This window comes from Thamnophis elegans, chromosome 10 (genome assembly GCF_009769535.1).
Source record: "Thamnophis elegans isolate rThaEle1 chromosome 10, rThaEle1.pri, whole genome shotgun sequence".
Taxonomy (NCBI): Eukaryota; Metazoa; Chordata; class Lepidosauria; order Squamata; family Colubridae; genus Thamnophis; species Thamnophis elegans.
The window spans coordinates 35,035,594-35,051,698 of record NC_045550.1 but is presented as its reverse complement, the minus strand read 5'-3'; the positions used below and the strand labels follow the sequence as shown (position 1 = coordinate 35,051,698).

Below are 16,105 nucleotides of genomic sequence, written 5' to 3'. Positions count from 1 at the left end.
ACTGAACTGAACCAGTTAGATAGCACATCTAATAAAATTCAAACAGTAGTCAAGGATCTTAGACATTTTTGAAGCAAAGAGAACAACCAATTTAGACTTGATAATTTGCCATTATGGACCACATATTTCAACTACATGCTTTCATAAAAATATTCTATTGTCCTTTTCTTAACATTTTGCAAAGGTCATTGCAACATCATTTTCCTTCTCACATCTAGTTCTCCTTTGAACTTTAATAATGAACATAAAGTTCTACTTAGATTATCTCAGTGACCCTTAGACTTTATTATATTGGAAATCATAAACCACACCCAAAAAAACTATAAAAAGGATAGAATTACAGTTCATTCTTTTGGAGAACACCATTTCATATTCCATAGCTAAACTATCCTTGGATTTAATCACCTAGTAGCAATGCCTGCCGATTACAATGGGACGTGGGAAATGGTATTAAATGAAAACTTTGAAGGTTATATGGTTGCTTTAGGTAAGTATAAACTTAATTCAAATGATTAAGTTCTATATTTCCAATACAAGAAGGTACTTTTAACACAACTGCTTAAGCATGTATTAAAATGTATAACCAGAGATAATTCAAATATTTTTAAAGCAGTGTTTTACATCCCATGGAAGGATATGAATCCTTCAACTTGCTTTTTTAAACCATGACTAGCTCATATGCATGCAAAGTAACATAGATTAACATAAAATAATTCAAAACCTAAAATTACAACCTAAATTTTGTACATTGTTCAAAAGTTTTAACGCTGCCAATCAAGGCAACAGTAGTAAATTATTCTTACGTATTACAAAGCATCATGCATTATGTGATCATTTTTATGTATATCTCTTGCAAATACGAAAATGGCTTACAAAGCTGGGAACAGCTTCAAATTGAGTGACGAGAGATTTCTACTTATTTTTATGGACTGTAGACCTTATGAGACTATATTCAATATAATAATGGATACTTGCCTAACAGGACAGAACAGGAAGGTTGTGCCAAGACAAGATTAGATATGCATTCACTCCTGTAATTTTCCCAGATGCAAGAATCTTGACTGCACAAATTGTGAAAGTATTTTTCCATGTTTCTCTGTGTTTCTCTATTTCTACTCAACAAATCCATTAAGAGTTGGGTGGCATACAAGTTTAATAAATTAAAACACATCCAAAACATGCAGAATCCTGGGAAATAATAGAAAGCCTCCTTTTCTCTACACATATTTGAACAACTTTTTGACAATAGCAGGAATCTGGCCCTGAAAGTATAACATTTCCCATCTATGCTTCAAGACAAGACAAATTACGGAGCATTGAAATGTTCAGTAAAACATTTTACCAGTATTTAAGATTAGTGCAACTATGACTGCAATGCCCAGGACAGAAATGGGATAGTAATTCTCCCCCATTAACATACTTTTAAGAATATATGTTCAGAAGAGAGCTCTAACCCAGGTCTATCAGGTATAGTAGTCATAGGATTGTACAAGTTATACATTGACATCTGGATCTCAAATCTTACAATATTTTCAATATTATCAGTACAACAACTCAGCAGTTATTGCATTATGCCTTGTATTCTCAACAGATCTAATCTTAATTGAGTAATCTAGAGATTATGGTTGCCATATTTTAAAAAAAAAAATAAAATCGGTAGTATTGCTGCATGGTACAGTTGTTCTTATTCATTTCACTTTCTATCTAATAATGAATTGCATATATAAAGTCTGGTTTACTGTAATAGCATGTGCATACTAAGGGACATCAAACAAACAGACGAAAATTACTGTTAGCATTGAACAGATGGTTGGTATATTAACAAAACTAGTCAACTGTTAGGAGTTCCTAGACTAAATTTGAGCTCTAATTCTCCGGCCGTCAGTTCTAAAGAATGCTGAGTTTCAGATGTGCAACTCCTGCAGATAGTGCCAGCCATCATTTTGCAAAGATTCTCTTTTATTATACATGTCTATATCTGTTGCATATTCTTGCCTTTGAACAGTAAGTAGGCAATGATATATTGGTATTACACCCTCATTTTATTAATGACTTCTGGGACAGGTTTCTTCTTATATATAATTACATTAATTGCAATAGAATAAGTACACTAGTATAATGATCAATATCAATATTTTATCATATTTATGTATGCCCTTTTTACTTTCACGAGAAAGTAAAAAAGAATATAACATAACTGTGAATCAGAATAAGAAATCTGGGGGAAAATAAATTAAATGAAATGAAAATCGAAATATTTACTTGCATAGAAGGGATAATTTTTTGTTCATATTTTTCTAACAGAAGACAATACTAATAAATTCAATAAAAGATATTCATATTTTATAAGATAATAATAATTATTTCACAGGGTAAAGTAAAGGATGGCAAAATAAGATATCTGTGTAAATCGATCAATCTCAATCTCTCTCTCCCCCCCCTCTCTCCTTCGTGTATCTATGTTCTTGTGTGTATATAAGTATATGCTTATTTATATTTAAGTTCCACTAAATTATTTCTTGGGTAGGATTGTGCTATGTCTGTCTTGAGAAAACTGGCTAGATATTTTAGCTGAAAAATATATATTTTGCAAAAGCATTCAATTTTATCTATCAAATATTCTAAGCTTTCACTGGCATCTGCAAGGAAGATCAAAATGAGCAAGATGCAGATGCATTCATGATTTAAGTTCCAACTCTTTAGTACCTCTCACACATGAACAAATGGTCTAGGGCTTACATCACAACACTGCATTTGCAGCTTTATGCTTTGCAATCTTATTCAATCAGTGGCAATCGCTAGAGGGGGAAATAGATAATAAATGACACAGCTCTCTATCTTTGAGCTTTTGGCTGACAGGGGTGAAATGCATCTTGAGTTCAAGGACGTGTTTACAACAATCTTGGTTGACTGCTATTCCCACTGATGAATTTGTTCAGATCATCACTAGCATCTGTTACTGAAATATGACAAGAAAGAAATCAGTCCAGTGTGTTTTTTTGTATTTAATCTATGGTATGCCATTGTCTCTAAATATCCTATTCTGATCCTGATAGCAATAGCACTTAGACTTACATACTGCTTCACAGTGCTTTAAAGCCCTCTCTAAGTGGTTTACAGAGTCAGCATATTGTCCTCATTCTGGGTCCTCATTTTACCAACCTCAAAAGGATGGAAGGTTGAGTCAACTTGAGCTGGTGAGACTCAAACTGTCAACTGCTGGCAGCTGGCAATCAGCAAAAGTAGCCTGCAGTACTGCAGTCTAATCCCACAGCTCATGATCAAAATAAAGTTATAACAAAAGCTGTTATGTAATGGAAGGCAATGATGATTAAGCTACAAAACTACTAATGCTTTCTATCCATTTCTTCAGAGCAATATCTGACCATAATAAGATGAGACAGGGTTATTGTGGGGAAAATAGGAGAAGGAGGGGGTGTTGGATATATTCATCACCTTGAGTTATTTGTAAAAACAATAAACATTGGATCCAAATAAACAAACAAACAAATAAATAATATAATGTGTGTTTCAATCTTCTGTTATCTAGATGGAGATTGGTTCCTTTCCAAGCTATGATGGCTCTCTTTTCAACCCAAATGCTTGTAACATTCAAATACAAAGTAGATTAAGGTAGAAAAATACCTATGTAATGGCGTTCTCCAAGCACAAGGACACTGAAGCTCTCCCATCTGCTTTTAATGTCTGAGTTTCAGTCATTTAGTTGCCTGCTAAACAATAATAAAACCTAACTGCCTTTCACTGAGCATGTGTGAATTGACCATGTGCTTTATTATTCAGTACATGTGTGAACTGCTTATAAATATACCTAAACCCTTATTGTACTGTAGTTAAACTTTAGAATTTGCCACAATGAAATTTAGTAGCTGACTAGCTTGGAAAAAATGGGTTGGACTAATTCATGGAAGTGATAGGGATCAATGTATTTCTTACTGTTTCTCAGACAACAAGATGCTTCAGTTGCAGATAGGAGATTCTTTGACTTGGTGCTGTCCCTGATGCTCCTTTTCAACCAATCTTCTCCATCATGTTACTTCTTTTTTGTTACAGCACCGCTCCAGAAACATAGCTAAATATCTTTTAGCTGAGGGGTATTTAAGAAATTGTATTTGCCTTGTTTGACATAAGAAAGCTTTCATGCAATAGGTTCTGGTGTGAAGAATTGACCATAAGACTCAGTGTACAAGCCAGGAGGAAAACAATAATAGTTAGAGAACTTAAATGGTAATGGCACAAGGAATTATCTGATTGACAGAGAAAGAACTTTGCATTCAGAATCCTATTTGATAATTGCAGCTTCTAATCTTATCACATCAGCACATTATTAACATTTTTACAAGTCTATAAAAGTAGCTTAGATAATAAGATAGTATTCTAGTGGAAAATATGCATAAATGTATGAATGTGTAAGTAAATATCATCTTTTAGAACACAGTCTTGTATGTGTTTTCCTAGAAAATCAGTCCCACTGTTTTAATTGGGAAATACTTCCAGATCCTTATGTGGAGGCCTGCTATTCTTGAAATAAATTCCTACTTAAAAATGGGTGGATATGGCAATTTAACAAGGGTTAATTTTTTTCTGAAGCTTAGACCACTTCAAACTAACTTATTAAAAATCAGTTCATAGTATACAAGAGATGCGAACTCTCCTTAAAAAGCCAAAAAGTCTTATTAGGCCTCTGAATAACATCCCAAATTTGTGTTTTTACATTTAGAAACTAAATTTAATCAGGCACCTTATTAAAATGCATATCTCTTCTTCCATCTGCAGACATCGATTTTGCTACCCGTAAGATTGCAAACCATCTAAAACAAACAAAAGAAATTATTCAAGATGGAGACAATTTCAAGACAAAGACACTGAGCACTTTCAGAAACTATGAATTGAATTATACCATAGGAGTGGAATTTGAAGAGCACACCAAGGGGCTTGACAGTCGAGTTGTGAAGGTAGAAAACCTATTATTGTTTCCCATTTACACAGCAGTCAATATAAGCCCCTGACATTCAAGTAAACAGGTTGAAAGCAAATTAAAATGTTAAAGAAATGCTTATTTATAAAGAAGTTTAAATTTGCATTTCTGAAACTATACGCTTTGCTAGTGCAACTATTTGTTCTATATGCAAATCATGACAATTTCTCAGGCAGATGACAGCAAGGTAAAATTACTTTTCATTTGCTTTCAACTCTTCATGGTTCCAGACTGCTATATTTTCCTGGTTGACAGCCATGCTTCATAGTTTGGCACAGAGAAAAGCACATTCCTGTTAGCCACAGAGGTCACTGCTATTTATTCTTCTAGGCTGCAGCACACAAAATGTTTTACTTGTGGTAAGCAAAATTAGATTAGAACCTATTGTTTATGCAAAGTCCCTTACTCAAGTCCATCTTGCTGTTATGGTGCAAGATGGTCCTTCCTCAGTACTCTGCAAACAAATGCCGTCCAGACTGGAAACTGAACTGTCATGTCTGGAGAAGATCAAGAAACAGGAAAACCTTTAATGTATATTACAAGGGCAATCTAGTCTTTCCTGCTGTCTTCCAATCAACAGTCATGGGATGCTGGCTGCTGCTTGGACTGTTGATGTGTTTCATAGAACATATTGGACAGAGGCTAGAAAATGTTTGTTTTATTGTTTCAACCCTGGATTAAGACAGAATGAGATTGGGAACTAAATTTCACTAATACCAGTTTCATAATGTGTAACTCTTTGCACCTGATTGTAATAGTGTGTCAGAGTGACCCAATGTAAATTGTGTCTTATGTGCCTCTATATCAGACTTCCAGAACAGAGCAGCAAACATTACAATCACCTAATTATTTTTTCCAAGGAGAATGGAGAGATTTGCTACTTATAGCCAACATCTTCCTTATCATCCGTGACCTTTCTGTGCCCTGACATCACAGCATGCTCCTTATAACAAAGCCATCCTTTACCAGTCCTATTCAGGAGCACAAAACTGCCGCTTTGCTGAACTTTCAGCAACCTCAATTTTCTCTTTCTATCTCAGTCCTGTTATGTGACTACAGGAAGAAAAAGCACCTCATTTCTTTTATAATTCTCTCTGATTTCTTATCAGGGTGATTTCTGTCCAGCATTCCTATACCAACACATTGCTACTTATTTTTTTTTCCCCAGCAGAAGCAGGGATTATTTTTAAGAAATCATTCTGTATCTTTCTGAGAATCAGTTTGATCTAGTGGTTAAGGGACCAGGCTAGAAATCAGCAGAATGTGAGTTCTAGTCTCACCTTGGGCATGAAAGCCAGTTGAGTGACTTCGGGACAGTCACTCTCTCTGAGCCCACAACATCGATCTTGGACAACAACCCACTCAATTAGTTCCCGTCACAACCAATGAATTAACATTTGTTTCATAGTAAAAAAAAGTAGACCCCCATACATTTGGGAAAAATGTTAAGAAAAAAAATTGTACTTTCTACTTCAGTGTAGAGGGTAGCATGACCTATAGCCTTATGCTATCTTTGCATTAACTTTAAAATTTTCAGCAATTTTTTTTACAATTTGCATTCAGATATTAAGATTCAGTTGATAATTCTTTTTTTGAAAAGGTGATTACCAAGAACAATATTTTCTTTTCAAAAAAAGAATTATTAAAAAAAAAGAGATTTTTACAGGATTTTTCTCCTAACTCCTTCTCTCCTTCCTGGCATCATCTACTTTTTTGAGGATAGTCTTCCACTTGAAAAAAAAAAGGTTACTCCTCAAGCTGAAAACCCTATCCAAGTTTGCTATATTTAAAAAGCTCTATACCTAGCCCAATTCAGGTCTACGGATTTTTCAAAAATAGTAAGAAAAAGGTGAAAAGAGACTCTGAAAATATCCACCAACATTAATAAAATACCAGGTTTGATGAGCAGCAACAGAAAAAAATGTTTTGGGTTTTTAAAAAACTTTTTCTGCCCCTTTGCATAATTATTAGTACACTGAAATTCCCCTTGCAATTTCTCAAAAACTTTCTTGCTGCTTTATTTGCAACCTTATAAAACAACTGGAAGATTTAATCATCAGTTGGAATGTCACTTTTATATAAAATAATTTAATTTATTCTGCTGTGAACACCACCCTAATTTCTTACTGAAATAGAAATATGTCTGTGGATGTTGCATTAGTTTAAATAAAGCATGATTTTTCTATTGGAGATTAGTTACTCTGCTCTTCAAGCAGAACCAAATTTCATATTGGTTTCCCTTTCTAGAGAACACCATCATACATAAATTTGTGAAATTTGTTTCTATGGGTATTTCATGAATCAGGATGAAGAACTGGGAACATGAAACATAAATGACAATCTTGGTTTGCAACCAGAATTTGAAATTTTGGGGGGGGGGGGATGGCTGTATTTCCCTCCACCCTTTTTTCTCTTTCACCTGACACATTCACAAAACATGTATATAGTTCCACCTTTGAATATTTCAAATTTCTACAATATTGCTTAATACTGTCTTTTAATCCTTGAAGACAACAGTGACCTGGGATGGTGACAAACTTGTCTGTGTCCAGAAAGGTGAAAAAAACAATAGAGGCTGGAAACATTGGATTGAAGGAGACAAACTGCATCTAGTAAGAACCAAATATGTTCATTTTGTATAATTAAAAACTGTTCCAAATCAACTCATTTCTATAAGGATTTTTAAAGGATCAAGTATATCTATATGTACATTATATGTACAAGTACTTGTACTGTACCTGTATATATGTATGTATTGTGTTCATACTGTCTTGTTCTGAAACTGCTTGGATGTTCATTTTGGACTCTCCAATTTTATCACCACACATCAGATAAAGTATGAATTAGCAGCATGTGAAGTTGCAAACCTAAGGCTCAGATCTTTGCTTATAAGGTGACCTTGTTCAGACACTATTTCCATATGAATTCCCTAATTATGACCCACTCCTGCTAACAAATGCTTTCAAGAAAGAGTCTATGCAGGTACAATTGCATCATGTATATCAGTTTTCCCTTTACAGATATCACAAGAATGGGAATAGGATAGATATTTACATTGCTTGTCTGGAAAAGATGACGGATAACAGGGTTACTGATTCAGCCCCAAACTGCATCTGTTATAAAGATGAAATGTGACAACCTAATATATATTTATTTATGGTTATATTTGATTTCTAAATTTGATATATATGTTTATTTTATTTATATATCAAATTTAGAAATCACCCACCTTCCTCACAGGTGCTACCTGGAATAGGAATATTTTATAAATAACTTGTTTACATGGGTATGTCTTTATTTAAAAGATTTATTAACTGCTTTTCAAGAAAATGAAAGCCATGTTTTACTTCCAGTAAGAGCTAAATGACTAATAGAATTCCTAACAGAACCAGGAAAAGAAATACTCCAGTAAATAGAACTAAAAACTCAGATTATTTTGAAAGTTGTGGTCCTTTCCATAAATATTAAGTTGATTCCATCATTGGGATACTGCATCTGCCTGTTAATTTCCTGAACCAGGATCACATGGGAGAAAGCAGTCTTTTACTGCCTTCTAAGTCAGGGAATCACTACCTTAAACTGTCCCCCAAAATAACTACATATAAAATAATTAAGGCTAGAGTAAAATAGCCTGATAAACATTCACTGGCCTACTCTGAATTTCAAGGAAACTTTCCTTAACCAGGATTAAAGTGTGAGACTCCTTTTCATGTTAAGAAGAAATAAAATTGGTTCTGTATGGAGGAATAGTGGGAGATGAACTATAAACATATAAAAGCACTTTTATTTCAACTGTCAGTTTTACTATGAGATAGCCTACAGATTATGTCAATCATAAAAAAACAGCACTGAAGGCAGTGGGGCCATTATAGTGAGTAACAAATTCCATTTATTTAACGTGGGAATTCAATCTCACAACACCCTTTCAAGTGTACCTATGGATTTTTAATGACACTCTTTTATGTTGAAAAGTCTCTTTAGATAAGTAGACCTTTTTAAGACAGGCAAATATGAGGCGGAATGAGAGTTGGGATTCTCCAATCTTTTCCACAATCAGAAATGATACAAAAGTGTGTACACCCACCACAACAAACCACACTATCATTTACTCATACCGTCTCAGCTCCATTAGTCTGCAAATCAGCAGACTTTGTACTTATTTGAACACTTAGAAATTAATGTTTGATGGTCTTGTTTCCATTTTCATTTAATAGCCCACAAGCAATTCCAGGTAGTAATTAAAATTAGGAAAACGCTGACCAAAACACTACCATTATTTATCGAGGAAAGTATACAGTATAGGATATTCTAGCAATGAAATCTGCTGCAACTGATTAGAACAATCAGTTGTCTCAAGCCGGCTGGCATTTATTCACGGGCACAATCTCTATGTTCCATACTGAGGTTATGAAATTGCAATAGTTGCACATTTTTGTTAATTAAAAACAAATAGCTCAAACAAAGTGCTATGGAAAAAAGATAGAAATGTGAAGTGGAATCGACTTTTTTGTCGATTCCACAATTATATTGTCACAATATAATTTTACGGTAATTGACAGTGATAATTATTTTCAACTTCATTGTAAGCTATGGGGAATATGATTTAAAACGAGAACCCTTTTCCGTAGGCTGCACAGAAAATGGAAAGATTAAAAAATGGACTAGAACAATCATCAGGCATACAACATTTTATCTTTAAAACATAATTTAGTGCTGTTGAAGAAAAGCTGAATTCATATCCATAGAAAACTTGAATGATGTAAATAAAATTAAGCGGTCACCAAAGTATGAGAAACAATAAATGAGAGATTAAATAATAAAATGTTCAAGTGAACAATCTCAGTGAGGACTGGTGCAAGCCCATTTCCACAAAGTTGCATTTCTGCTAACTTAGATTTCTTCCAGCATCTTTCTGTTTCCTGTCTACCAGGGCAATGGAGGGAGCATAAAATATGACTCTCCGGCCACCACTTTGCAAAACCTCTTGTCCTTTTGTTTCATGGCAAAGGGGAAGTAAAGCCCACTAGGTGGGAAGCAGAAAAGGGATCAGGATGACTAATATAGGACCTATGGTGTCTTGATTTTACTGCTAGATAAAGAAATAAAGACGTTCTTGCCAATAAATTTTGGCATCTCTTAAGCAGAATTCTTGAAAGAAGGACTTCTAGCGAACCCAAAACAAACCCTAAGTTAGCTATCAGAGCATGGCTGCAGAAATCCAGAAGATGACTAAGTACCTCAAATAGCTATAGGAAACTAACCTTTACTTCCAACAAGTTGCTGTCCAATTTTTGCACCTACATTCGATAACTATTCATTTTGTCCACTGACATCAAGTTTGCTTAGTGAGTTAGAAATTTTAAGTAATCATGTTTAAACGTTGTCAATACTCAAGTCCAAACCACTTTTCTAACTAGGTAAAGAAATTGTTTTCAGAAGAACACACCTCTAAATAAGTATGGTTAATATTGCAATTTAATGATTAATGTTTAGCATTCTTAGCCATAATTCATTTTTCATTAGATGCAAACATTGGCTTGCAAAATTTACATAGCAATTTTAAAAATTGCTATGTAAAAAAGATATCCACAGACAGGTCTTTCATGATAAATTATATTCAAAACTTGTCAGTAATGCTACTGAGCCACTTTGTAACACTTGCTATAGCATTCCAAGTTAAGATTAGCTTTCTGCAGACACACAGATGCTTTTGGTCAAATACTATTGTACTTACCTTGTTACCTTTATAGCCTTGCCTTTTCTCCTTTTGCAATTTCTTGTTGCTCCAGTAGTTTTAATACACTACAGTATGTGGGCTAATAATAGACTATGAAATGTCCTACTGTTACAGAGCAATTTTCATACATTTTTCATTTTTATCCTTTTAGAAACTCAACTGAAGTGTCCAAATCTAATTACTGCAACCTGCAGTGCTTACTGGCTGATTGGTTACATAAAATACATTGTTCTTTTCCATTTAATAGCCCAGCCTCACTGTTAATGTGGTGGCTATCTTTGAGTTTAAGGGAGGGCCTGGGGGTACAATAAGGGCAATGAAAAAGTTGTGCTTACTGATGGTTTTTCTGTTGTAGGAATTGACTTGTGGAGACCAGGTGTGCCATCAAGTCTTCAAGAAGAAAAAATAGACTGATGAAGCTGATATAGCTGCCACATTTATGTTGATGATTTTTTCTCTTTTAAGATAACTATAGAAATAAAAGTTTGATTTTCATTAGTGATCCATTGTTCTGTTTGATTAGCAAATAATGTCTAAAAATAATGCCACGCACCTGCACACTTTAGAAAGGATCTTTGCCTTCCAAATAGGAATTAAGCAAAAGTTTTGTTCTATTTCCCCAATCTTAGCAGGTCTGTTTTCTAGTAACAGATATATCCTGGTGCAATGACGCAAGACTTTTTAAAAAAGTTTGGGCTGACACTAGTATCTCTGTATATTTTTTTGCCTTCTTAATACATTTGGGTGGTATAAATACATTTGACTTGAATAAATAAAAAAAAAAAGATATCACTGATTGGGTACATAATGTACTGAGCAGGGGTGGGTTCTGGCAGTCATTACTGCCGGTTTGCTCATAGGCCACTGCAAGCACTCTTGATGCGAGCTACATGCGCATGCACAGTGCAATAAAAATTGTTCCATGCATGTGCAAAAGCAAAAAGCAAGATGGCAGCACCATAGGCTCCGCCTGGAGAATCCATCCGGGGACATGGCAGACCTGGGTTGCTGGCGGTTCCAGCGACCCAGGCCGCCAAACCACTACTGGTTTGGCTGAACCGGTAGGAACCCACCACTGGTACTGAGTGTAAGTGAATTGCCTGGTATCAGTTTAGTAAGATATTCTAGTTAATGGTACTATATCCACATCGATAGAAGTAAGGAGGGCTCTTCTTAGGCCCAGTACTCTTCAATATTTCCATAAATGACTTAGATGAGGGAATAGAATAGGGGGACTCCTCAAATTTGCTAATGACAGTAACCTGGCAGGAATAGCCAACATCCCAGAAGACAATTTCAGGATCCAAAAAGATCTTGACGAACTTGAAGAATGGGATCTATCCAACAAAATGAATGTTAATATGGATAAAAGCAAAGTTTTACATTTAGGCAGGAAAAATCAAAGGTATAAGTACAGATCAGGCGCGAGACTTTGGTCAAAAACAGTAACTGTGAGAGGAACCTTGGAGCAGGTAGAGGCAGAGGCACAGAGGGAAGGCATGTGATCTGGACATGCTGCGCAGCTGCCTAGCTCACCGGAAACTCACAGGAGGCTTGCGCAGTGGCACCACCAGCAGGAGAGGCAGAGGCACAGGGGGAAGGCAAGAGAGCTATTCTATCCTATTCTATTCTATTTTAAAACAAACTATTTAAAAATTCTGCTTTAGTGTAACATGAGTAACCTAGCCTCTCTGTGCCACTAAATCTGGGCCACTAAAATACTTTCCTTGTCACAAAATGATTCTCTAGAAAGATAAGGAACATCAAAAATGGGATCACTAATTTAAATGATTTTCTCAGAAAGTGTTAACTCATGCCGTTCAAGGTTCTTGGCATACCACAAAGCTTACCCTTAAATTAAGCAAGCTTCAATTACTTTGAAATATCAGTTGAGAATATAACTAAAAGTCATTTCATATATTTTAAATTTGTACATATGTTTATGTATAAATATGCAATTTATAAATCTGGATAGTTAATCTTCAAATGTAGAACATATGGTTATATTAATTAGAGAGATAAAAATTGCTAATTCATTGCACTAAATGATTATTTGTTATGATTCATTGATTAATTTAAACAGTCTGGATTCATAGAATATGCTGAATCATAAACATTGATTTATAAATTAGAATAATTGAGTTTACATTATTCAAAGCAAAACTAACACAACCACATTATGGTTTAAAATAATGTGCTAACTCAGCCAATGTGTTCTTGCCTTCACAACAAAATGAAACTAAAATTTGTCTAGGAACTGCATGTGACATACAGCAGAACATGCTGAATATTTCTGCAAAGGTGAATATTTTTTACTTAGAAGACTAATTTTTGGATTTTCTTAAACTGCCTACATCACATACTATGTATGCACATTCTGTTAAGTCTCTTTTTCTTGGTAATTCTGTATCAATGGACCTTAAACTTTCTGTTGTACGTCATATTTCTGTAGATAGTGTCAATTCGTGTAACCTTCTGATACAGCAATGCCCAGAGTGCTGATCCAACTTCATCTTCTATATTAGACATTATTATAAACAGAGAGAACCTATGTTATTTTGAAAGTTGACTTTCTGTTGTACAGAATTTCAATACATTCCTTCCATCTTTACCCGATCTTCTGCTATCTGTTCATTGTCAGCTTCAGCACATCTAGTCAAAATTGGAACCTCCTTCTAAGTTCATCTATATATTTTTTAACAACAATCAATTTCAATGGACCTGATTCCAAATAACTCACAGAATAAAGGAAAACTTTTTCCTGTTTATCATATGTTTCCATTCTCAGTGTCTTTACTGATTATATTATATGTTTATTTTCTCTTGAAATTCTTTAAGTGCCTTCCTAAAGTCTTTGGGGGGGGGGGGCGGTTGGCTTTCTTGACAATTTCCACTCTTTTCTGCTATACAATTTACTTTCTTCTGATTTTTGATCTCTGGTAGTTTCTTTTCACACTCATATTTAATAATTTATTTAATTTCATACTTCCTTGTGTTAGCCATCCAGTTTGGTCGCCATGATGTAAAAAAGATGTTGAGACTCTAGAAATGTGCACAGAAGAACAACTAAGATGACTAAGGGATTGGGGGCTAAAACATAAGAACGGTTGCAGGATTTGGCTATGTCTAGTTTACTGAAAAGAAGGATTAGGACAGTGTTGGCAAACCTTTTCAGCACCAAGTGCCCAAATGGGAGGGAGATGCCAGAAACCGGAAGAGCAGCTCCCAGACGTGCACATGTGGGAGCATCGAAAACCAGAAGAACAGTTTCCTGCTTCTGGTTTCCAGGTACACATGCATGCTGGTCAACTGGTCTTCCAGTTTCTGGTGCACATGCACATGCGAACATCAGTATGCACACTGGAAACTGGAAGTTCAGCTTCCCGGCGCACATATGCACATTGGGGAACTGCTCTTCCAGTTTCCGGTGCTCCCGTACACGTGAAGATCATCTGGCTGGTGTGCACATGCATGCCGGAACCCAGAAGAGCTGTTATGCCCAGAGAGATGGGTCTTCATGCCACTTCAGGCATACATGTCATAGGTTCACTATTACGGGACTAGGGGTGACATAATAGCAGTGTTCCAATATCTAAGGGGTTGCTGCAAAGAAGAGGGGGTCAAGCTATTCTCCAAAGAGCTTGAAGGTAGGACAAGAAGCAATGAATGGACACTAATCAAGGAGAGAACCAACCTAGAACTAAGGAGAAATTTCTTGACAGCTAGAACAAATAATCAGTGGAAGGACTTGCCTTCAGAAATTGGATCAGGTTTTTAAGAAGAGATGGAACAACCATTTGTCTGAAATGGTATAGGGTTTCTGCTATCCTGTTTTTCTTCACCAATGTTTGGATCATAAACTTCAATAATATTAAAAGGTTGTTTGCATACTTCATGATAGTAGTAACACTTATACTTACATATCGCTCCACAGTGCTTTACATATCTGAGTGGTTTACAGAGTCAACATATTTCCCCCAACAATCTGGGTCCTTTTATTGACCATGGAAGAATGGAAGACTGAGTCAACCTTGATCCAGTCAGGATCAAACTGCTGAGAGTCAGTAGAATTAGCCTGCAATACTTCATTCTAACCTCTGCACCATCACAGCTGATAAAATTGGTATTTGGTGGTATACTGTACTGACCTAACTATTCTAACTACAAAGCAACACCATTGCTTTTCATGTCTTGAGCTGTAAAAATAGTATGGTCTTCTGAACAAAAGTATCAATTCCAGGCCATTTCAATTTTCTTATGTCTAATATGTTAATTATAGTCAATTAGACATAGTCAATTAGACAAAGATGTAGACAATTTCTCTTTTTCTGGCTTTCCCATATTCAGTCTTCTCACATTCTGTCTTCCCACTGTTTCAGTTTTGGATTTTCTTTTCCTTTATGAATCCAACAACTAGATGTCTGGAAACCCATATCTGCGTCAAAAATATCCTTAGTTTTATGAATATATTCAGCTCTCTCAGTAGCATAGTGAGTGCCTTCTTACCTGAGGGGGCCATCATCTGGCACTGTATTATCACTTTATTTTGTAGGCATTTGCTTATTTTAGTCAGGCAGATAAAATGATCTTCACACCTTAAGTGGACCTGCTGGAATATATTCCCTTGGCATACTCTCCTGGCATTCATTTCTCATCCCTTCCAAGAATGCTTCCATTTCCATTATGAGGCAGCAAAACAAAACTTGGAAGATGGCACAGGCCTTATCGGATGCTTTTAACAGCCAACTCTGAGCAGCATATTGCAAAATGGTCTTTCCCTGAGCTAAATAATACACAACCTGAGAGAAACTGCAGATTTACTTGATCAAGTAGTTTAATCCTTTGCTTACTGAGGACTGAAAGTTTTTTTAAAAACCATTAGCAAATAGTAACACTTTATATTGGTTGCCATCACTTATCCTAGTCATGTAAGCAAGAATTCATGTTTACCTAGTTACATATTCATATCGCTTGGAACCAGATTTAATGAGTTCTGAGTACTTTAGGCTAGCTGCAGGTGGTAAATTGGAAACTCCATAGTGAGTTGAAAAGTCCACTTGAACCAGTACTATTCATTCAGTAAAAGCAAGACTTGTTTTAATGGTCAAGGGAATGTTTTACACAAAAAAGGAAAACTAAACTGAGAAGACCTATCTATTGCTTCTAGTCTTTTCTTACATTATTGTAAGTAATTTCACGTACTGTAGGGAATCAAAATTATTATACTTGGATAAGCATGGGTGTTATTGAAAATACAGGATGAAGCATAACATACGATAAATAATATTCTGAAAGTTCCTATACAAATCTTTACATATCCTGACCATGATTGTCTCTCTAGAACATGGGTGTCAAACTCACATCATTCATCA

General features: G+C 35.3%; 1 protein-coding gene across 1 annotated transcript; it reads left to right on the top strand.

Annotated features, from left to right (window-relative positions):
* The first annotated feature begins 390 nt into the window (after positions 1-390).
* Positions 391-11,682, top strand: LOC116514001 (retinol-binding protein 2-like). The gene is made up of 4 exons (XM_032225369.1): positions 391-487; positions 4,795-4,973; positions 7,507-7,608; positions 11,089-11,682. The coding sequence occupies exons 1-4, from the start codon at positions 415-417 to the stop codon at positions 11,140-11,142; spliced, it is 408 nt and encodes a 135-aa protein (XP_032081260.1). The 5' UTR covers positions 391-414; the 3' UTR covers positions 11,143-11,682.
* The last annotated feature ends 4,423 nt before the right edge of the window (positions 11,683-16,105 follow it).